At 32.9% G+C, this 24,769-nt stretch overlaps 2 protein-coding genes across 2 annotated transcripts; both read right to left on the bottom strand.

Moving 5' to 3' along the window:
- Positions 1 to 19,792: 19,792 nt before the first annotated feature.
- Positions 19,793 to 20,779, bottom strand: LOC122270737 (ATP-dependent DNA helicase PIF1-like). The gene has a single exon (XM_043049243.2). It carries the CDS (start codon positions 20,777 to 20,779, stop codon positions 19,793 to 19,795), a length of 987 nt encoding a protein of 328 aa, XP_042905177.2.
- A 969-nt stretch (positions 20,780 to 21,748) lies between these two features.
- Positions 21,749 to 23,751, bottom strand: LOC139426870 (uncharacterized). The gene is made up of 4 exons (XM_071186985.1): positions 23,566 to 23,751; positions 23,179 to 23,455; positions 22,978 to 23,101; positions 21,749 to 22,271 (listed from the first exon to the last, which is right to left on the bottom strand). The coding sequence occupies exons 1-4, from the start codon at positions 23,749 to 23,751 to the stop codon at positions 21,749 to 21,751; spliced, it is 1,110 nt and encodes a 369-aa protein (XP_071043086.1).
- Positions 23,752 to 24,769: the final 1,018 nt, after the last annotated feature.

The following is a 24,769-nucleotide window of genomic DNA, read 5'->3' as shown; positions in this document are numbered from 1 at the left end:
CAGATATTAATAAACGAAATACATAAACATCACTTCTGTTCTTCAGATATAAGTATTTTTTTAAAGGTGGACACTTGGAACTATTGTCCATTGGCCACAGAAAGTGCCAGAACTGCTAACTCTCTTTTCGTTACCCAGCGGGCACCTCGCCACGGCGGTGGAGCAGCGTCGCCCACGTCACACTACCACAATCCATTTATAGGGCGAGTCACATTCACACACAAAGGAGAAAGGACATAGAACACAAACAGAGAGAAAGAAACATCCATGCTTTGCCCGGGATTCGAACCCAGAACCTTTCTGATGAAAGGACAGTTTCCTGCCCCCTACACAGGCTCGTCGACTCTTCAGATATATGTATTAAAGTTAAAGTATAATAACGTTATTTAAAAGACTATGAAAACTGAGTAAAATTAGTTAAAATCTTATTACTTAACGCTATAGAGGCGAATAGGAACACTTCAACAAATTATTGATCGTAAGATAATGCCTATTGTACCTTTCGTTTTAATTATTGATTATGAATTTTTTTTCCTAGTTTGCTGCACTTAAAATTTATAGTAAATGTTTATTTTAAAAGGCCAGAATTGAATATGCATGATGTTTAAAATATTGTTTCGACATTTTTTTTTTTGTCATCATGATAAAAATAAAATATTCCTTATATTCATTTTAATTGACAGCATCACTTTACTGAGCACGCCGATACTGAGCACCTGGTCAGGGAACTGTCTTTGCATCGGAAAGATTCCGGGTTCGAATCCCGGGCAAGGCATGGATGTTTCATTCTCTGTAGTATGTGTTCTTACTGTGGGAGCAACGTTGACCCACCTGATATGGTGCCAATCAAAGAGTGGCCAACAAATCTGCCCTGTAAAATGCCGTAAATTAACGAAATGTTAACACAGCTGGGTATTGAAAGTAAAAACTTTACTGAGCACTATTTTCTGGAAAAAAAGACAAACTTTATAGGTCGAAAAAGTTCGGAAGAAGTAACAAATTTTATTGTAAATTGAAGTTCAGATGAAGTACAATAAACTTGGCAGTAAAATGAGTCGAACGGAAAATAGCGGAGTTTCTAGTGACATAAAAAATGATGGAACTACATGAAAAAGTTTTTCACTAACTTGTTTTCTTCTTAATTCCACAAACAATAGTCAATAAGCAACAATGGAAAATCACTTTCTTGGCATGGAACGCTAAGGCGCGGAGAGAAAGAAAATTAGAGAAAATGAAAAACTTGAAACAACAGCTTTCATACATTAAGGAAGATTTTTTTTTTACGAATCAATAATTAAAATATACAAAAAAGAAAATAGGCATTGTAACGTATCAAGCTATATTCAGAAGCAATTATTAAAAAAACGTTTATCTCACACCACAACAAATACAATAACAAATATAAAGTACCCGTAACGGGATAGTTAAATCTTATATAAAATAAAGTTGAAAAAGTACCCGTAACGGGATAGTTAAATCTTATATAAAATAAAGTTGAAAGAGTGACCGTAACGGGATATATGAAAACTCACCCGTAACGGGATAGATAAAATATTATAAATCAAACTAGATAAAGTGCCCGTAACGGGATATATGAAAACTCAAATTTCACAACAACTCTCTGTTGTTCTAAAAAGGTCTTCCAATTTTATCGTCTGCTTTTATTTTATTGTTTATCTCTTTATGTGTTTATTTTATTTTATTTATGCTTTTGCTAGCCCGTTATTTTTTTAATATTTTTAGACTTTATAGCATCTTGCCACTTTTCTCATAAACTATCGTGAGGCTCTTGCGTCTTTTCTTAATTGCGCGGCAGTATACCGCCTAAAAATATAAAAAATTTTGAACAATTCGTTTAAAAATTGTTTAAATATAAACCAAACTTATGCTCATTAAAACCGCTTTAAAGACACCTTTTTCCTTATTATTTCAAAATGTGTAAGCTACACAGGAAAATTTTTAAGAGAAGTTCTGAAATGAGGAAGATACCCAACAAGGTATTAACTTTAGTTGCGAGCAATTATTGTACATATTTGTACCAACAAGATCAAACTTTTAACAAGTGTATCTATTTTAAGTTCAGAAGTTTTTGTATTTTTTATGCAACCATCAGTCTATTTATTCCGTTTTCCTCAAAACGGAAAGATGTTACAGTAAATTAATAAAATTTACATTAATTCAGAAGGACTTCATTTAATAAGTCACCGTTGCATAAAGATGATCGTTTTTACTCAGGTTTTTGGGGGTAAGTGTTAATATTTTTCCATTGTGGCCCTTTTTTCACGTCCCTACAAGAAGGTACGTTTTTGCTTTGCTCGCTTGAAATATTTATATTGGAGACTATCACTAAATATTCAAAAGTAATACACTTTGTTTGGAGTTCTTCCATTTATAAATCAGCAGCAATTATAATATATGCAGTTCTTTGATAGCATATTTTACTAGCATTCCTTTATCACAAACTATAAAAGTACTAGCACCTTTACTTTATCCCAAATCACATTTATTAGTCATTATCAAAATGGGGATTTTTACAGATTATTCTTAAGTCAATATTCTCAGAGGCCCATAACCAAGAACCCTTATTTCTGATCTTTAAAATGCAAAAACAAAAAGTTTAAAATATCTCATGCCAATTTCCGCAAATGGATTTTGAAATTGCCCGTGACGTCAGTTCCTCTGATAACCGTTCCTTAATCGATTAAATCAAATCACCTTCAAATCAAAATGAATCAAGGTAATTATTCTTCTTTTCCATTACTTAAATGATGATTTTAAAATTTAATAGCCGTAGCTTCGTTCGCTATTCCTAATGGATAGCAATTTTGAGGAGAATAAATAGCTACTCTTTCGGTTCCGCCCCTGATGGCTATTTCGCGTGACTTTATTTTTAAGTTCAGCCAATCACTGCTATGAGTTTTCCTGCTTTTAAATTTTGAACCAAAATTTGTTTCTTTTTTTAGTTAAAGAAGGATTTGTTTATTCCAAAGAGGTGATGCAAACAAAGCATTTTGAAGAAACAATAAACGTGTGTACAATCGAAAATAGTCCAATAACGCCTTTAAAATCACATTAATGCTTGATTGTTGTAGAAAAAATTTAAATATTTACGATTCCAACAAGCTCATGATTTTTAAAAAGTTCTAAATTTCGTATCATGCTAAATTTTGATAGTAAATACATTTGTACAATGATGTATCTATAAAATATAAAAAATTCGTTGTAACTTATGCGTTGCCAATAAATATTCTGCAGTGCAATAGAAAGATCACTGCAAGTGACAAACTCAAAATTGAGACTTTTATACATTTAGAATTTTCGTTAAAAATCAGATTTTTTGAAATTCTATTTTAGGGTCACTTTTTTTGAAATCTATCATGAAGTACTTACATTATTTTCTAAATTGACTGGCAGTATACACTTAACGTGATATACGAAACCACTTGTGTTCAAAATTTTTAAACGTTATTATTTAATGTTTTAACATCATCCTCAAAATTTAAACCAAATTTTAAAATGGAATTTATAATTTTTAAGAAATTTCCCTTTGCAAACATCTAATTACCATTTAAATAAAATGTCTTGAGTTTTCATTCTTCAGACAATAAGTATGTTCGAATTTCGAGACTTTTTAATTTGTGTTCCACACACCAAGGACAAAAAGACGAGTATAACAATACACATCCTATTGAACACTGATGCTGAAATCTGAGATGCTTTCATTCACAAATAAATAAATTAATTAAAAATTAATCGAATTTTTTTTTCAATTTTTAAGAATAATCCAATACATATTGTACGTAGATAGGAGTGAGATAAACATAGCATTAACATAGACCTGTTGTGACTGTTTGCAATACATTCTTGGTTAAATTGAAAAGCATCTAAGCAAAAATTTTCGTTACATAGTCAATGCAGTTATCTAATAATTTATAATTAACATTAAATTATAAAAAACACTCAAAGACTAAATTAATCAATCAGATATTAGCTCTTGCCCGCTGAGTTACCAACGTGAAAGTACTTCAGTTTCAATTTTAGCTCGTTGAATGCCACGCTAATTTTACATGGCTTGCTCGTCTGGCCACACGGTAAATAACTGCAAACTAAAATTGCAAATATTAGACAGATTTTACTAGTCTTTAAAAGGTTAGCATGACATATATGAAATAAGTGGTGATTCTTATAAACCTACGAATTGTTTAGAAATAGCGGTGAATAAAAATCTACTAAATTGAATTTATTAAACCAAGAATCGCAATTAATAAACTACCACTTGAAAATATTTATTCGCTGTTCGGAGCAAGTTGGCATCTCTGTGTATATAAATAAAACTACTTTTGTGTGTTCTATATTGCCTTAATTTCTTCAAACCATTTGAGTAAAGATAATAATATAAGAAAATTTAAAATTTACTCGAATTATGTGTTTCTAATAATCTTGGCTTCGTCGGACACCGGTGACCCCCGTGGCGCTACGAACAAACTCAGTGTCGGTCACCGGTGACCGCCATGGCATTCAGCGTGTTAACTATTTTCAAGAGATGTCCGCGATATTGTCCAAGTTCTCTACGTATTGAATTTCAATAATTTAAAATCTGTCCGGCAGCCATTAAATCACACGAACTACCATAAGTATGAGTTCGGGATAATTCGCCATGGTAGGCAGTAGAAGTATTAAAAAAATTTTACACCTCTGTCATGAGATTAACTAGAAAACTTATCCCAATGCCCCATTACATGCTGTACTACTTCCTCACGCACCACACGAGCTATATTATGAGTATCGCAAGATTTATCTATGGTATTACTCGAAAAAGGCAAGCTTCGTCACCAATAAATACTGTGACAGTATGCGGCACCATAGTACCGTTTGTGTTTAAAATTTCTATAGCAACTTCAGAAATTATCGAAAATAAATCTAAATAATTACTTCGTAACTAAGTTTCGATTTCTGTAAAAGTACGAAATTATGCTAAATAAATATACTTAACATGTAACTAATGAATCAACACTATTTAAACTATTTTAGGTTACCTAAAAAATGAATTTAAATATTTGCCTAACGTATAACTAATTAATTATTTAACATTCCAGAAATTACTACATAAGACCATAACGAAATGAGTTTAAACAATAGTATTATAATTAATTATTTAACACTGCTTAAAATTTTAAGACCCAACAGAATGAATTATAACAGATGATTATAATATTACCAATTTAGATAGAGAAGTAATCGTGTTTTTGGTGCCAAATATAAATATAGATAATTTTAAAATGTTGTAAATATAATTATTTTGCTGGCATTTAATTTCATATCTAAAATTTCGTCAATGTTACGCTGCTGTTATTTAACACGTAGTGCCTCTTGTCTAGGTTTAAATTATTATCCAATAAAGTATTTAGAGGTAAATAATTATGATGAAGACTATTTGAGACGAAGCTAAAGACGTCCATCAAAACAGTAGTTGAATTTTAATCATATCTGGTTGAATCAGCCATTTGAGACGTCCCTTATATCCCATAATCTATCACTACTTAGTAATTTAGGCATTTCGGACTGTATGCGCATGATCATTTATGCTAATCTAGGATAAGATTACCAGGGCTTCTATTGGCCCTCCAAAATAATTAATTTGGTAGCAAAATGTTTATCTTTAGCTGTGCATCTTGATTTCCAAAATCACCACAACAATTCAACATCTATTCATTGAATATTATTTAAATTTAAGTGGTTGATAAATCATACAAATTTCTAGTTGCTTTGATAAATAGTTAACTACCACTTGAATAATTGTTGAGGAACCACTTATAATCCTTAGGCAGGAGTGGGTGAATCTAATTGTTATAAATAAATCAAATTTTCTTTTTTTCTAACTACAGGAAATTTTGAAGAAAAGCGTATTGCTTTTTTGTAATTTTAGTAAACTTGTAGAATACACTAAGCCATTGTGCTTAAAAAATACGCAAAAAATATATGTGATCGCTACTTAAATTTAATGCAATGGTAAATATAGGCTTAAATTTAAGGGTGCTGCAATAACATAGCTACAAATTCTTCCGGAAGAATTATGCTTTTCATTTGAATTTATGGATATAGTTAATTTTTTTCAAATTATAAATTGAGCATACTTATAAATGTATGATACTCTAGACAGCTAACTATTACGATTTTTGGAAAATACTTTGTAAAGTGGTAGACTATAAAAAACTAAGGCTTTCAGAATTTTTGGTAATTTTTCAATCATTTTAAGCGCTTGACCACGAAAGAGCTACACTGAAGTGGCACTTCATATGAAGTTTTGAAGCATTTACATATAATGGTGAGGAAAGTAAATTTTTTGAAGCATTTACATAGAATGGTGTGGAAATTAAATTTAAATCGTATTTACAGAATAAAGAATTATACTTTAAAACATAAACTTAGCTACCTCTGGCAGTCCTGGATAACTCGTCAACATTTAGCGTTTAACCTTTTGCGGAACAACCATTTTCGATAGAAAGTTTTAGTCAGGCGGAACATTAGCATGTGCAACATTAGTCATAACTGGAGCCCGGATTTTGATGACCTAAAAAATCTGAATTAATGCCCTTAAAAAGTGCAAAAAATGCCCTTACAAACTGCAAAAAATGCCCTTAAAATGCGAAAATTGCGCTAAAAATGCCTTATGACATGACTTAAATAGAAGTAAAAATATTGAACTAAAACACTGTTTTACTCTTTAAAATTAATATGAATAGTTTCAAAAAATATAAAGCAATGCAATACTTGTTCTACGTTCATTAAAGTTTGAAAAATATGTTTTATATCCTAAAATAAAAAAAAGGAAAATATATTGACTCCAAAACATTTTCATTTTGTATAGAAACTTAAATGAATATAACAACTTTCATCTCATAATATTACTAAATATCAGAATTACAGTGGATTATTAAATTTTTATTTTAATATTTTGAAATGTAAACGAGCGTCTCTTGTCTGAAAGCAAATTTTTATACCAGGAGAAGCTTCTTTCAACGTCTACTGATGTTATTGGTGCGTACTTGAAAAGGACGGTCACACTTACTGACAATTCTTCCTCAATTTGAAAAGATGTTGCTTCACCTTTTAATATCCTAGAGATTTTCTTCATTGTTTGGAAGCCGGTGTAATGATAAAAAATAATAAAAATTAACAAAAAATTTAAAAAATGCTTCAAAATGCAAAATACGCCCCAAAATTTAAAGAAAATGCCCTATAAATCTCAAGAAATGCTCTAAAGGACAAAAAATGTCCAAAAATGCAAATGTCATCAAAATCCGGGCCTTAGTCATAACACTTTAACAGGGATGCCAACTGTTCCGTTTTTTGCAAATGTTTTATTAAATTGGTAACGAAGTAAATAGTATAGAGAATAAGGATAATCACGTCTAATCTTTAAATTTGTCACCAAAGTTGCAATTGATATGACACTTTGATTTTTTGATATGTGGTGGTAAAAAACTTTTTAAAATAAAAAATAATAAACTAAAAATACTAGAAAATATTTTTTGTAAAGCAGAACAAGTTGGCATCACTGCTTCAAGTGAAACGACATACTTTGGCTCTTTTTTCGTTTAAAGAATAGTGGTTGCTAAACGTTTAAAAGCAGTTCATTTTACATTTCTAGTGATTGAAATGTGTTGAGTTAGTGTTGTCAGACTGGATATATTTCACCAGAGAGGGTTAAACTTTGACAGAATGTAAAACTATTTGTAATCCAATTGTCTTTTCGCTACCACTTTTGAAAAATTATTCTCTAAAAGGACAGACGTCGAATGTTTGCTGTATGAACTTAATGGAAATGTGTGTATTTGTATAATTTAATTTTATTTAGCTTGACTTCTATTGTGATAAATGCTTGAAATTACTAAACAATAACAAACATTTCAAACTACAAAATAAAAGTAAATATTTTAAGTTACCACATTTCAGTGCATATTTTAAGCTAATCACAGTCAAACTAAAATTAAATACATTTATATAAATTAATTTCGTAGGACATTTATATCAATATTTGAAGCAGATTCATAAGTCTTTATCTCCATAACAGAATTTCATTAGCTAAATTATCTATTTTTCAGTTGTTCTAGATATAAATTAGCTTAAAACAATTACCCTCAACTGAATAAATTTAGAATTGCCAATGAATTGGGAAATGGTTACTAAAATTAATAGTTTATCAGAGATCAAGAAACTAGGCGTTAATTTTTAGCTAGAATAATTACGTCTAGATATAGTTAAATTTTCCATCTGTGGTACACTAAGCAATCAGTAAAATAAACCATTATTGTAATAAATTTTCATTAATGTCTTCCCGAACGTTGAATATATATTTTCGTAATTACAGATTAATGACTTCAAACAAATTTAACATGTGAATTACATAGCGATGTTTCCTAATTTATTCCTTCATTAAACGTTCGTAAAACTCAGTAAAAAGTAAGAAAGCAACTAAGTAAAAGCCAACATTGCATTTTTTAAAAAGCTAAATCAGTTTATGTAATTTTATTGAAAATTATTGCATGATTATGATTCCAGACAATAGAGTACCAGAAATGAAGTCCAAAAAAGAAAAGTTTTGCAGGAGAGCCGAAAAATAACCTGATACATAGGGCGTCTGGTACTTTTAGTGGTATCATTTATCTCTTTCGGATTCGTAGCTTACATATTAACCTAACTTCCTTATTTTTATTATTTAAATATCTATTAATGTTATGGTTTTTTTTATCATAAATTGTACACTATTTTTATCATTAATTTTATAGTGTTAGATTTATCATACGTGATGAAAATGCCGGGCGTCTTATCACTGAGCGCTGGATGGCACTTAAAAAGTTCACCTCCTTGCCACATTCAACCAGCGCTATATTTTGACAAATCTTTGAACTTATAACATTGAATTTTTTTTTTTGGCGTTCTCCACTCTTAATGACCTTTTTCCGCAAAAAAAAAAAAAAAAAAAAAAAAAAAAAAAAAAAAAAAAAAAAAAAAAATCGATTTTTTTTTTTTCTTCTTCCGAATCGATTTTTATTTCTAATCCTCAATTTTGAGCCGCGATAGCTCAGAGGATAGAGCGTTAGCCTTCCAATGAGACGAACCCGGTTCGAATCCCAGGCGATACGAATTCCGCATCCGGCTTGCACCGACCACAGTACTGACGTGAAATATCCTCAGTGGTAGACGGATCATGGGTGCGGGTTGGAAACCACACTGACGTGAAATATCCTCAGTGGTAGACGGATCATGGGTTAGAGTCCCCTTGCCATCAGGCTAACCGCGGGAGGTTCTCGTGGTCTTCCTCTCCATGTAACGCAAATGCGGGTTAAAAACGCCGCGATAGCTCAGGGGATAGAGCGTTAGCTTTCCATTGAGGCAAACCGGGTTCGAATCCCAGTCGATACGAATTCCGCATCCGGCTTGCACCAACCACAGTGCTGGCGTAAAATATCCTCAGTGGCAGACGGATCATGGGTTAGAGTCCCCTTGCCGTCAGGCTAACTGTGAGAGGTTCTCGTGGACTTCCTCTCCATGTAACGCAAATGCGGGTTAAGTCCATCAAAAAGTCCTCCACGAAGGCAAATTTCTCCCAATACTCGATCCAGGAGTTGAATATTAGTAGTCGTAAACCCATAAAATTGGGTCGACTGTTCAACGACGGTTATAAAATAAAAATAAAATGATCATCAATTTTAAAGCTTTTATATCAATGTGGTTGACGTTATATGATTTAGCTCACATTTGAAAATCTCTTATTTTGGGACCATTATTATTAAAGCAAGAAAAATCTTTTAAAATAACAACTAATTAACTTTACAGTAGATATTCAAAATAAAATCACACAAATTCCTTTAAATTATATCTCAAATTAAAAACAGAATTGATAATAAATTTTTGTCCATTAGTAAATTATTGGAAAATTTAATTAAGTGGAAAGCAAAGAATATTCAGAAAATAAAAACTAGAAAATATTTACGCTATCTTTTAAATGAAAAAAATTAAAACAAATCAACTGCCAATAGAGGATAGTTTTGTTAAAACTTTTATCGCATTTTTTTCCATCAGATAATTTATTTAATTTAAAAAATGACATTTCAAAGCTACCTTATCAAATCTTTCATTAAAGTAGCCGACAGATCTTCCATCTACCTTATAAAGCCTTTATATGGAAAGCAATTAAACTTGCTTTTTTTTCCTTCTGTATACTTATGAAATAAAGAATGAAATCTTAGAAGTTTGTGGCGTTCATTATTTCTTTTTCGTTTATTCTGTAAAAAATAAAATCATATTTACACTTGTGATGACAGAAATTTTCTCCTCCTATTTTTTTTCCATTGTAAGAGATTTAAACAAATTATAGTTATGTTTGCTGTAATTAACTTTTTTTTGTCTTTTTTCCTCAGTGTCAAAATTATTACAAAGATATATAGTTTTTTTTTATTAGTTTAATTTATTTAGATAAAATATAAAATGTTTGAAATATTTCAGATATTTAAAATGACTACATGTATATTATGTACATGTATATTTTGTATACATGTTACTACATGTATACAAAAGTTCACATGAAAAGCCATTTTGTTCCAGTTCTCTCGCGCTGGAGCTTTTAAAACATTCGAAAATATTACCTAAAGTTCTGAAAGCTTTAGCTTTTAACTTACTACCAATGTATAAAATATTTTACGAAAAACATTATAGTTGACAGCCCTGGTAACCATAACAACAACAAAATTTTAACAGTTATAATATCTATATACGACTCTTTTTTCCCCCCGAGAAAAAATGATAGATTGTTTGTGATTGAGAATAATATAAGCATACTTGTTTGCTCGTCCCAAAAAACAGCTATAAATGAAATTATTTTATGAACAGTTTTTTTCCTTCTCTTTTTCGTCCTATTTTCAACCTTGGTTATATGAAATACATATATGACTTAGGTTATATATCGCCTTGCCTGCAAATATGAAAAACGTTATTATGCGGAAGCACCATTTTAAATTTGCGGAAGCGTATTTCATCCATGCTAAGAATTCGGTGTTTTTTTTTTAAAAAATGATCTTTGATTTTAAATCGCGTGGGCAATTTTTAAATTTTTTAATACATAAAAATGTTAAAGAAATCGTTTTTTTCTTTCATACTTTAATTCTTTTCCTAGTATAAGTAACCTGCATTTTCAAACCAGTATTATACAAAACTTTTAACTACTACGAAATTTTCGTTGTTTATGAAAATATTTTTCATTTTGGAAGCAAAGGTAGTGCATTATTATTTTAATAAATTAGAATAAAATAATTTTGCTCACCAGTACACGTAAATAATTTAAACTTACATAAAAAAGATCAAATAATAACTTTTTAGAAATTCTATTCGATTTAAAAATTTCTGCTTTCATGTACTACAATAGGAAAAAAATATTTTTCACAAATGAGTATATACTCAATAATGAGTATATACTCAATTATGTGAAATTGAATGAGCTCAATTTTGTCAGCTAAAGATCGTTTCATACCAAGTTAGTTAATGATCTTCTTCTCATTGGCACGACAGCCCTGGACGGGCCTTGGCCTTCTCAACAAGCCTATACCAAGACATTCTTCGCTTAGCCGGTTCTCCATTTTATTATCTTTAAAACTTGTAGGTCCTTTTCAAGGCAGTCTAAAAATCTTAGGTTTGGTTGTCCTCTTTTTCTTGTACCTGTTGGCCTGGCACTGAAAACTTTTTTGATTGTCCTGCTATCCACCATTCTTATAATGTGGCCTGCCCATTTAATCCTTTGAATTTTGATAAATTTAATGACATCAGGTTCTTTATATGCTTTGTAAAGTTCCGTATTTGATCTTCTAAACCAGGTACCGTTTTTACTTATTCCACCAAAAATGCTTCGCAGTATTTTTTTCTCAAATCTAGCTATCATATTTTAATCTCCATGGGTCATTGTCCAGGTCTCACATGCGCATGTAAGCACTGATCGTATAAGACATTTATAGAGTAACACTTTTGTTTTTCTTTTTATTAGGCTTGACTTAAGATATTTTCTTAGACCATAAAAACACTTATTGGCCATCGTGATTCTCGAGTATATTTCCTGTGTAGTGTCGTTTTTGTTGTTACTCTTAGACCCCAAATAGGTGAAGCTATCAACGGCTTCGAATTTGTATGCTCCAATTAGTTAATGATCAATATTTTGTTTTAATAAAAATGTTTTAATAAAATGTCACAAAACAATGATTTATTAAATGTTGTTAATATTAGTTAATGCAAATGTTGTAATTATTTTGGACATCTTGAATTTTTCAGAAAAAGTATTATTTTTATGCAGAAGTATTATAAAAATATTAGAATATTTTAAAAGTATAATTTTAAACAAGTAGTTGTTAACGATATTGTAAGATGACTAATTAGTTCAAGTTAGTGAAAGATTATTAAGTTGTACCATCAAGCAAATTAAATTAAGCTACAAGGATTCATTCGTTTTATTAGATTAGTTTAAGTAATAAATCAACGAGAATTTTCTGAATAAATAATTAACTTCCAATTTATTTAATTTATGCAGTTATTTTTCTTCTATGTTAATTATAAATTCTCTTCGTATTCTAGTATCATAAAATGAATATTAAAGCTACCTACGATTTTTTAAAATGTATTTTCATGTTATACATATTAAATGAACAGCGATAATTAAATTCGACTGTTACATTTGGAATGTAACATTTTTAATATAATTTTTTAAATAAGCTGAAGTTATTCGTTTTTCTCCAAGTTAAATTTTTTAATACCTAAAATAAGTTTTAAAAAAAAAACATTTCTACTTCTAAATTGAAATGAAAATAAATTGAAACAGTATAAAAAATATGTCGTTTAATGTTGCTAATACTTTAGGATCAATTATAGTGATTTTACTGATATGTAAAACATATTAGTAGTTCCAAAAGTATCCAACTTCTTTTATCACTTGTCGTACATTTTCTTTTATTATTTTAATAAGAATAACTAAGTTTTGAAATATAAATAAAATTTATAGATTTTTTCATTGTAATCCAAATAGCAACTCGTCCACAAATAATAGAAAGAGAAAAAAATCGACTTCATACGTTTAATTTAAGAGGATAAGCTCACGTTTATTAATTTAAGAGATACAGATCATACATTTAATTTAAGAATCTAAGTCACCTACTTCTTTTGTTTCGAAAAAAACAGTGAGTTTTAACTGCAAATAAAAATGCTATAAATACTTATATAATAGTGTGATAGAATTATTTTGTTTCTGAAAAATAAAGGCTAGTGATTATACCCTTGAGTTACCACTTTTTGCTCTTTCGTCTTTTGAATATATCTATCTATCTATCTATCTATCTATCTATATATATATATATTTCNATATATATATATTCTTGCATTCAGAACCTAATACGGCAATTCTGAAAAACATTGAGCCATTAAGCACTATTTGCACTTGCACTAACTGTAATAGCCGAATGATCTAAAATTTGGGCCTTTTTTCTAATAACAATTGTATCAATCTTAATTTCATTTAAATAATTAACTTCTTGGTTACCAGAATTCTTAGCAATTATCCAGATTAAATTATCACAAACATTAATTTAAAAATATGTTTACAATAACTACGCAATGCTTATTTAAAATGCGATCATTAGTTTTAAGAAAGAATAGGACATAGCATTCGCCTCCCAACGAGGTGTCCCGGGTTCGAATCCCAACAATGGTTGGTGGATACGAATTGCGCACCCGGCTCGCACCGACCACAGTGCTGTTGTAAAATATCCTCAGTGGTTTAAGGATTATGGGATAGAGTTCCCTTGCCGTCAGGCTGACCGTGGAAGGTTTTCACGATTTTCTCTCCATGTAACGAAAATGTGTGTTAGTTCCATCAAGAAGTCCTAAACGAAGACTAATGTCTCCCAATATTTGATTCACAAGTTCCCTTGTGTTCTGAATTGGGTTCAAAATTAAAAGGCTACGAAGTTGAACATTGGTATTGGGAACTGATTTGGGTCGTAAACTCAAAAATTGGGTCAGCTGTACAACAACGGTTATAAAATAAAATAAAATACAGTAGCTTAGGGAGACTTTATAATGTTTAAACTGTTGGCAGATTGAGGAAGATTATGAAAAAATATTTCAAACAGCACTATTTGTATCCACTAATTACAGCAATCGGATGATTTTTAAAAGTAGCTTTTTTTTTAATAACAACAATTATACAAACATTAGTTTTATTTAAAATAAACCACCTTCTTTATCACCAGATTTCCTGATTTACTATTTTAAATTAAATTTGCACAATGAGCAATTGAAATGAAGAAATTTTGAAACTGCTGTTAGTAATAAAAATTCTACATACAATAGTACATTGGTAATTCTGTTGTTGTTGCTGCTTATCCTCATAGATCCGACATTAGTCAGATCAACTCTATAAAGTTGTTGACAGCCAGAAAGTCGATGGCAAGAAGGGGATCGGAAGTTAAGTCCGCCCTGGATAGTCCGACACAATCAAGTATATGCTTCGGCGAGGCTGGATGGACACAGCATTTTTTTCAAGTCAGGTAAATTTTTGTTCCACGTTCGAATGTTTGACGTTTCAGGTGACCAGTTGAGAATCTGGCCAAGGCAGTCAGGGAGTTTCGATCGCAATTGATTCCCAGAAGGCTGGCAGGAGATGTTGAGGTGTACCACTGGTGCGTAAGTGGAGTTTGCCAGATTGATTTTTGTCTATATTTTTCATTGGAGTAAAGTTCCTGATAAGTGATGACCTGGTGGACACATCTTCCTCACTGCCCTCCTCGGCCAGTCTATCTGCTATCTCGTTGTTGTGCACATGTGATGGAATCCATTAGAGTTACTAATTCTGCATCGTATCTACTACATCTAATTAGTTAGTTCTTTTGTATGGTGACAAATCACAGCAATTTTAAAAGTTTTTTTTTTAAATTTAAGAGTCATAAATTTTTTTTTGCCTTGGCTGCTGCACGGAGAAAAAAAATTCTGTATCTATCAAATTGACATGACAATGTGAACATTATTTTATCAATTCTTTGTACAATTTGCTTTTAAAATAAGTCTAATCCAATTCTAATATATGAATGGGGATATTTTACCCTTTGTGTTATAGGACATAAGTAAGTTAATTTTCTCTTTCCTCTTTTTGCTTCAACGACAAAGCAAGAAAAATCAAGCCCTGAGAGTCAAAAGAAAAAAAAGGCTGGGAAAAAACACATAGTGTATTATGAATAAAAAAGAACATAATTAACAGAAGTTGGGATTTTTCCAAGATAACTTTTTCAGTTGAACTTTATCTTAGAAATCTGGAACGGTTCTTGTTAGACAAAAACTTAGAGCATCATCAATTTGTCTAATGTAGTTCGTCTACAATAAACATATTTTAATATATAAATCTCGCAAAAAACCATTTTGAGTTGAGGAAGATTTTTAGAAAGAAAAATCATTTATAAAAACTATCTGTGATGTTTTTTTTTTATATATATTTATTCCTGATTGTTCTTTTACTTTCTGACTTACAAAAAAATATGATTTTTCTTTTTCAAAATACTGGGTTCTGGATATAAAGGAGAGAAAATTCGGAAGAAAAAAATATGCGTGCTTTTTACTAAAAAGGCTCTCTTGAATAATTTGAAACGGTGACTTATAATTAAATTGGTCCAAGTCCTTCACATGTAAATATTTTTAACTTGTTATTAAATACGAATATTAAATAAAATTTATAAATTCACATATTAAACTTTTATATAAGTATTAAAATAATTATACACAAAAAAAAATTCTTTAAAAAACGTAATTATTATGCACAACTGTTGTTTCATTTTGGATTGACAAATATTCTTATATAATAATACTCTTACATACCTGCCAACTCTCCCGGATTTTGCGGGAGATTTTATTTTCATATTTAAAGTGGTAGTAAATATATACTATTTTTTCTTTTATAAATTTAATTTTTAAATGATTTTGATCACCACTATTCTTACAAAAATTAAGCTTATATATTAATATGCGTTACTATCATGGTTGTCAACTTAATTTGCTTCAAATACAACGTATTTGTTTGCTTAAAATTGAAGTTTTAATTCCATTTTAATACCACTGGGAAAAATGATAATGGAAGGGATTAAAAGTTGGCAAGTCTGCTCTTAAGATCAAATAGTTTAACACGTTCACGCCGGGGTGACCCACCGGTGGGTCACGCTAGATTGTCTCATCTTGGCATCGCACCGGAGTAAAAACTGGTAACAATAAATTTCATTTTTTAGTTTTTTTCCGGGAATAGTAAAAATTTCCATAACTACAAATTGTTTTTAACGGATGAAATTTTTATATTGAATTGCTTCTTCGCCGTGATAAAATTAATAACAGTGAATTGTTATTATTGAGAATAGATTAACTCCTCCCGAATATTATCTAATATTGAAATAGTTCTTCTACCAGTATTTTCACTTTTCCCGGCGTGAACGTGTTAATGCAAACATATAAACTGCTGTTTGTAGAAAATGCAACACCATGAAAGAATCATCAGAATCAAATGAAATTTAATGCAGAAACGACTTGTACTGATACAAATAAATGATGAAATTTTCAAAACAAAAGAAACAAATTAAGCGTCCGAAATCAGTATTTGGTGCAGCCACCACGCGCTGCAATAAGTGCTGCTATACGACGTGGCATGGAGTCAAACAGATGTTGAATATCTGCTTGAGGAAGAGAATTCCATATCGCTTGTATGCGCAACCAAAGTTCGTCTTTGGAAACTGCAGGACGCGGATCACGAGTGAGACGCCGACCAACCATATCCCACACGTGCTCAATAGGCGACATATCCGGCGAATAAGCAGGCCAAGGAAGAAGTTGCATGCGTTGTGCTGAACAGAAGTCTCTAACAGTCCGCGCAACATGTGGGCGTGCATTATCCTGCTGAAAGATAGCTCCAGGGATGCCTTGAAGGAAAGGAACGACTTCGGGCTGTAGCACTTCACGGACGTATCTGTTGCTATTGAGATTACCCTCAATTCGTATCAAATTGGATCGTCCATGATACGAAATCGCACCCCAGACCATAACTCCGGGTGTTCGACCACTATGTCGTTCAATAATACACTCAGGAAGGCAGCGTTGACCGGCATAACGTCTAACACGAACACGGCCATCATGGGTCCACAAATTGAAGCGTGATTCATCTGAAAAGACAACTTGGTGCCAATCAGCTCGCCAGTCTCTGTGCTCAAGAGCCCACTGCCGACGCAGCCGTCGATGATCCGCCGTGAGGGGAATCCTGTATAATGGCACCCTTGCACGCAATCCACGGCGCAGCAGACGACGACGAATTGACGAAGCCGACAATTGTACACCTGTAGCAGTAGACCAATGTGCTGCCAGCTGCCTGGAGGAAGCTGTGCGATCATTCACCGCCATGCGGAGCAGGTGTCGATCATCGCGCTCTGACGTCACCTTCTGTCGTCCAGTGCCTGTTTTTCGAGTTGTTCGGTGCTCGTCGGTCCACTGCTTCCAAACTCGCATCACTGTGGAACTGTTCCGCTGCATACGAGCTGCTATTGCGCGATAGGAAAATCCTCCTTCTCGAAGGCCGATTATCCTCCCTCGTTCAAACTCCGTAAGTTGCTTGAATTTCTTATTCTTCCGTCGTGGAGGCATACTCAGGTCTCACTAAACGTTTGCCACTAACAAATAATCATAGACTATTTTCAACGTCCCGCTACAGCACTTTATTTATACGCTTTCAGCATCAATTCAGAGGGCGCTGCGCGCGCCACGCACGCGCGATGGCTCTGAAACTTTATTAATTTGCATAATATCCTATATCCATTATTAAAATAATATTTCATTTGATTCTGATGATTCCTTCATGGTGTTGCATTTTCTACAAACAGCAGTTTACATAAAATTGCACTACTAGAGATGCTACTAGAACTAGATGCTGCAATTGAACTACTAGAGATGCCAACATGTAAGAAAATATTTTCTAGTGGTAATGAAATTCAAGTTATTTTCAATTTATTACTTTTCATATCAAGGAATGTTTTCCCCACTTCATATCAAAAACTCGGAGTATCATGCGAAATGTAACCTTATTGCAGTTATCTAGAGGTGGCACGTTTAAAGAGTAGTCGTTATTATCCTTATTCTACAAGTTTTACTATTTACAGGGGAGCATTGAAATTTTGAACCCGATCCAGAAGACAAGGAAACTCCTAAGTATTGGGAGAAATTTGTCTCCGTGGAGGATTTTTTGTTGGAACTAACCCGCATTTGCTTTACATTAAAACCTCCCACAGTTTACCTGATGGCAAGGGATGGATGATAAATCTACCACTGATTGATCCACAAGATATTTTTACGTCAGCACTGTGGTTGGTGAAAGCCGGATGCAGAATTCGTATCGACTAGCCATTGCTAGATAACGAATTCGGGTCATTTCATTGGGATTCGAAGGCTCTATCCACTGAGCCACCATGACCCAATGCAACATGTTAACAACAGAAAAATATCAATAAAAACTGCAACGAAAACCTTATCCGAAGCGAGGAAAAAAGCGAAAATTAAAGGAAAGTTCTCCTAGTGAATAATCGTTCTACTACAAATTTTTTTTTTAGCCACCACAATTTCGGGAAAAAAATATTATCGTAACTTTCTACGTTAAGCATAGTACACCTCTAATAACAACATGAGCTTTTGACTTTATGACTTACTAATTATATGATTTCCCAGAATCGATCGATCGAATGTTGGTGCTTTGCGCCAAATACCCACGATATCCAGCATCCAGGGCATCTAATATTAATAATAATTTTTTTATCCTGTTTCTCATCTATTAGGACAAATTAGTAGACATAATTTGCACTAGGCTTCTATTCATTCATTTGCACTAGGCTCCTAGGCTTGCACTAGCCTGCCTATTCACAAAACCTCAACCTCAAAACATAAACTCATTTCGAAAGACAATGACTGAAATATCGGCATTTCGGAGGCCAACGAAGTAAAGCGAGATCATTGATTCCAATTCCGTGAACACCAATTTCAGCGGTTAGTAACAACATCATTAATTTATACTCATACAAATCAGTGTATTGTTAAGGAAATTTTTTTATGCATCTATCTGAAGATATAGCTTGTCAAAGAACATCCAAATAAACATCGTTCGGGAACAACCCTGAATAAATTTAAACGGTACTGAAACAGTAGCTTCTGGGAAAGGGAAGATTTTTTTTGTTTGTTTGTTGAAAAACGGCTAACTGCAAACATGCCTACAACTTAAACAGAACAGATACTAGTAAATAAACAACTCCGTACACATCATTTAATTGATATTATAAGTAATTCAAACTGAACCAATCTCTGGGCAACTCATGTTAGGAACAAATTTGTTACTGAAACAGACGATGTCCTGTACACTCGTCTTTAATTGGAAAATTTCAAATTTTTTTTTGAATAAGCTGTAACAATCTGGATTGTTTTGATGCAAATTTTTATTAAAAAGTTATCATATTATCTAACGTCATTACATATATCTTATCACAATTCGACCAATCGATAGCGTGTGAGTATGTGTATACTATCAGCGAAGTTAAATGTAGAGGTTGTTTTAAATCAAAACTTAAACTTATTTTAATTAAAGGTAAAAAAGTGAAAACTTAAACTATTTTATAACAGATATATTTTTTCAATTAATAAAAACTTAAGTTATCGTAATGCCATTAGATGTACAATATTTTTGGTTAATCCTTCAGGAGCATACACAAACAAATTCGAGGGTTTTCCAACTCTGGAACACGCAACATATAATTGACCGTGAGAAAAGCACGGGTTTTCTAAATCTAAGCACACAAATTGTCATTGTTTGACTTTGTGACTTATTAATAGTCATAGCAAATGCTAAGCGGATTGGAAATTGCAAACGTTTGAATGGTATAGGCGAATCTGAAGGAATTATTGGGATCCGCGGTAGAAGTACAACTTTACCTTGAAATTTTCCACTTAAAATAGTGGCTTCCAAAATGTTACCCATGATTTTTTTTATGACCAGTCGCGTGCCATTACACAATTTCGGAGCATTCAAATTTCTAAGCAAAATTATAGGTGAACCAATCTTCAATCGCAAATTATGGGGTGGCATTCCAGGTAAATCCAGTGAATTTAAAAACTCGGCAGGATAGTTGACAACTTCATCAGGATCAACAACAGTGTCAATCGATTTGAATGTAATTTCACTACCAGGCAATGATTGTTGTACTTTAAAATTGATTGCGTCAATATCTAAATTTTTTGCGGCTAAAATAGCTCGCTCACGTAGCCATGCATGATTAGTATAATTATGTGGCAAATCTGGAAAGATACTTTTTATTAACTCCTCTTTGGTAGTCACCATGTTGCAAAAATTCTGTGGGAGTCGAATATATTGTGTATCTTCATACAATTGAATTTTACCATTGCCAATGTCTAACAGTTGTTCAGAGAATCTTGACGCTAATGGATCATTTTGAAGTTGAACACGCATATTAAGAGTAAGGCATAATTTACTGACACTTCGCCACAGATAAGATTCTTTCAAACATGCGTTTATTTCGTTCGCATATGTCGCACGTGGAATGACGGGTAATGTTTGTCTGAAATCACCTGACAGCAACAGTAGAGCAGCACCAAAAAGCCGAGTATTATCTTTGATATCTTTTAGGGACCTGTCGAGAGCTTCAAGCGAATGCTTGTGGGCCATTGTACATTCATCCCAGATAATTTTACATTTTCTCAAAACTTCAGTCATGCCTGAATGCTTCTTTATGTTTCACATTGCTTCGGGATTGGTATGAATATTCAAAGGTAATTTAAGTGCTGAATGCGCTGTCCGTCCACCATCAAGTAAGGTTGCTGCAATGCCTGATGAAGTAATTGCCAATGCAATATGATTTTGAGATCGAATGCGCGCAAGTATTAGTGAGCTGAGGAATGTTTTACCAGTGCTACCTGGTGCGTCCAGAAAAAAAATCCACCTTGTGCTGTAATTGACACGTTAATTTGATCATATATATTTCGTTGCTCAGCAGTAAGCAATCGTTCATTGTTAGCAACAAAAGTAGCCAGAGAAGTCATATCGAACTGGTGTTCACGTTGAACGTCGCTGTTGATGATATCTGCTGCTTGGTGGATTGGCGCTAGCATGCCAAAATTTATGAGCGGCATGTTCGAAATAAGAATACAAATATCCTCAATCATTATTAATGCCTCGTTATATATTTCTGTGGAGAATTCAATACTGAGATTTTGATTAGTAATTCTAATCCGATGCAAAATATCCTCACTCATTTAGTCTTTATATTTATTCCACAGAGCAGATTCTTCAGGCGGAAAACACGTTGTCAATATTATTGAAAATAATTGACGAATTTGCTGTGGAGATGAGCTCAGTGCTGCATCTGCAAGTGCGAGGTCCCAATAGTTATCATCCTCCAATAAATGTAACTCACGACACGCATCAAAGAAAGTGCTGTATAAAGTACCGTTGACTTTTCGCAAGCATTGGAAGGATGTCGGTCCAGGAACGTTAACCAATAACAAACGCAGAAAAAAGCATTCGCGTTGCTTAGGATGAACTGTATATAATCGTCCTGAAGTATTTGTCATAACTATGTCGGCAAATCCTGGGACTGGAGTGCCTCGTTTCCGTGGTTTCCAACTTTTTGATTGTTTATTCCATGTAAAAAAATTTAGGAACATCAGTATACATTAATGTCTTTACAAATTCACCAACAATATCTTGTCGATTACAAAGGTTGAAAAATTCAGTAAGAGTTGTTTTTGGAGCTGTTAAAGCTTGTTGTAGTGCATTCTGTTCTGTGAAATAAACACGCTGTCCATTTTCAAGATGCGCAGCCAAATGTACAACAGCAGGATCCCTTTCATGTATAGGAAATGTAAAAATTCGCCAAATAGCTTCATTACTGCTTATGTATCGTCCCATTTGATAATGTGTTATTTCGTCATTCTTATTTACATTTTGAACAGCAAATATAGCTTTATCACTGCCCTTATGAACGTACTTACAAATGTACTTGATAGACTTCACCGAACTGCATAACTCAACGTTTATGTATGCTTTATAGGTTTTGCACAGTAATGGTGAGTATGGAACCACCCAGCGATTATCGATGTCAACTCTTACACCGTTTGATAGACGCAATTCATATGATTGACCGCCATTGTCTACATCTCTACGACGTTAAGATGGATAACCATCGATATTGGTGATAGTGTCAGTTTGACATGGTTTAGGAAAACGTTTCATACATTTTCCATTATCCATACATGGTGACATCATGTTGAGAGAACCACATGGACCATGGATCATATTAGTAGTCACAATGTCAAACAATTCTTGATCATCATTCGGATTTGGAATTTCCGCTGAAATAATTGTGTCAATTTCTTCTGGGCGTACTTGGTCCACCAACCAAATCAAAATATGCGCATGAGGTAAACCTCGTTTTTGCCATTCAACAGAATAAAGTCAACATCGTGTTTCACCAAATACCAAGTGATGCGTAATCAATTTCATCAGAGATTTCAATTTTTGTTTGAACACACGTGCAATGATATCATGGCGATGCATCGATGTTTGACCTGATAACAGTAAATTTTTAATTTCATCCCAGTTTGGATTACACGTAAATGTGATAAAAAGATCTGGTCGGCCGTATGCGCGTACGTAAGTCAATGTCTTGAATATATTCTTGCATATGATGCGGACTACCAATGTATGGTGATGGAAGAATATATGCGGTACCGATGTTGTTGATATCATTCGTTGCATCTACGTTACCGATTATGGCGTCACGCAAATGAATGTACTCCTCAGAACGAAGTTTCGCTTTATTAAATTTTATATAACGCAATCTCTCACTTTCGATTTTTACACACATATCAACAATGTACTGATGAAATAGCCGTCTGCATCGGAGAATTTTATTATCATCATTTTCACGAATCATCAACCGGTATGCGTAGAAATTCATCGCACTAACTTTCTTGATTAGTTCTTCACCTGTAAATAAAACTATTTATAATATAAACAGGAATAATTGGTTCAAAAAAAATTATAATATAATCTATAAGTTGTGCCTGTTGTTGGATTCCTTTGTTTAATATTTAAATGATATCCATCTTCTCCTTCCCAAAATATCAACGCATATTGAAGTGCGTCGTAAGAACGATGATTGTCTTGAATTCTTTGTATTGTATTATCTCTGCGTTGTATGCGAATATCTCGACGTTCACATGGGTCACCAGCCATAACAACTGCAACTTCATTAACAGTTGGAACATTATATGTGCCTGTGTGCTCTCCATAGGGCACTTTGTCTGCTTTAATAACTTGGCGTAGTTGTCGTTTTGCAGTCTGTTGGAAAGAGTCTTGAACAATCGTATCAATTGGTTATGGTTTTTCAAGAACGTTTCCAAAATGTCCACAATTTCTCGTTCCCCCATCTACTCTATATGGTTGTATACGCATCGTGTATGAGTTTGTTGCTCCTCATCGCCCATAAAGTAAATTTGTAAGAATTTTGGATCGACATTAGGCATTAGAAGCAATGAACCAATTTGGTGGTACACTTGACCTTGAATCTTAAATGTAGATTCAAAATTACGACCATCCTCATTATGAACAATTTTTGTTGCTCCAAATGATGTCATTTGAAAGCAAGAATTGACGAATTACGAATTTTCCGCAAAAACAATTTCGATTGAGATGCGGTTCCAGCTAATAATGTTTTCAAAGGTTCCGGTGGTGGATTTAATGGTGGAAGTGAAATTTTTCCAGATGCGCATCATAAACCAGCTAATTCACCTTTGTATTTTAAAGCATGACAATATGGACGCTCATTGTCCATACTACCGATTAAGATTAATGCATGTGACGAATAGTCTATTTCAGGGTCATATTCAAACGCAAGACGATTAAGTGATGCTCGTATCAATGCTCGATTATCTTGCATTCGCCGTTGGTTACGTTCTCTGTTTTCGTTGGTCTCTCGTTGTCTTAATGCATTTGCACGAAGACGTTGATTGCGTTGCTCTGAATTTTCATTTTCACGTGAAGATGCAACTTGATTTCTTGAATTCACATTACCCGTCAAGTGTTCTTCAACTGTTCTATTCAATCAACGATCATGGACCAATTGTGCGTTTCGAGTACGTCGACCAATATTTCTTGCTCTTCCACGAAGACGTGGCATTTCTTTGTAAAACAAAATACTGTAAAATAGTACATTGTAATAAATTGAAATTTATTATAGGTTTTTTTTCAATACTTTTAAAGATAGATTATTTGTCTGTAGATGGCACCACTACGGTAAAGTTTAAATTCAATCATAATATTTTTTTTTAGAAATTTTGAATTAGTCGTTTAAAAAGGGATTTTTGGGGTGAAATCTATGTAACTAAATTTATTAATATTTATTGAGGATGGTATTATAACTTGTATAGGGTATTGGTGGATTTATGACGGTTTTTCTCAGGGACCTTTTTTTTTGGTTCTGACGTCCGCCGGATGCGGGATAACTCTGGACGTGGTAAACAGGTCAGTCTAGATTCTTTCGCCTTGTTGAAGGGAGGATAAAAGAGAAGCGATGAATGTGGCTAGTAGCAGTTGCAGTACCAGTAGTAAGCAGTTAATCAGAGCAGTATCCTGGGGATACGGAGTTTGTCCGCT

Source organism: Parasteatoda tepidariorum, chromosome 10 (genome assembly GCF_043381705.1).
Source record: "Parasteatoda tepidariorum isolate YZ-2023 chromosome 10, CAS_Ptep_4.0, whole genome shotgun sequence".
Taxonomy (NCBI): Eukaryota; Metazoa; Arthropoda; class Arachnida; order Araneae; family Theridiidae; genus Parasteatoda; species Parasteatoda tepidariorum.
Note: the sequence above shows the minus strand (reverse complement) of the source record. Positions and strands in the feature narration are given on the sequence as shown.

Excerpts from the sequence above, each read along its gene's own strand:
- LOC122270737 (XM_043049243.2), bottom strand. The coding sequence starts at position 20,779 with ATGGCCCACAAGCATTCGCTTGAAGCTCTCGACAGGTCCCTAAAAGAT.
- LOC139426870 (XM_071186985.1), bottom strand. The coding sequence starts at position 23,751 with ATGACATCATTTGGAGCAACAAAAATTGTTCATAATGAGGATGGTCGT. Across the intron at positions 23,456-23,565 it reads AACAAACTCATACACGATGC|ACTGCAAAACGACAACTACG; the intron begins GTATACAACCAT and ends TCTTTCCAACAG. Across the intron at positions 22,272-22,977 it reads CATCAGTACATTGTTGATAT|AGATGTAGACAATGGCGGTC; the intron begins GTGTGTAAAAAT and ends TTAACGTCGTAG.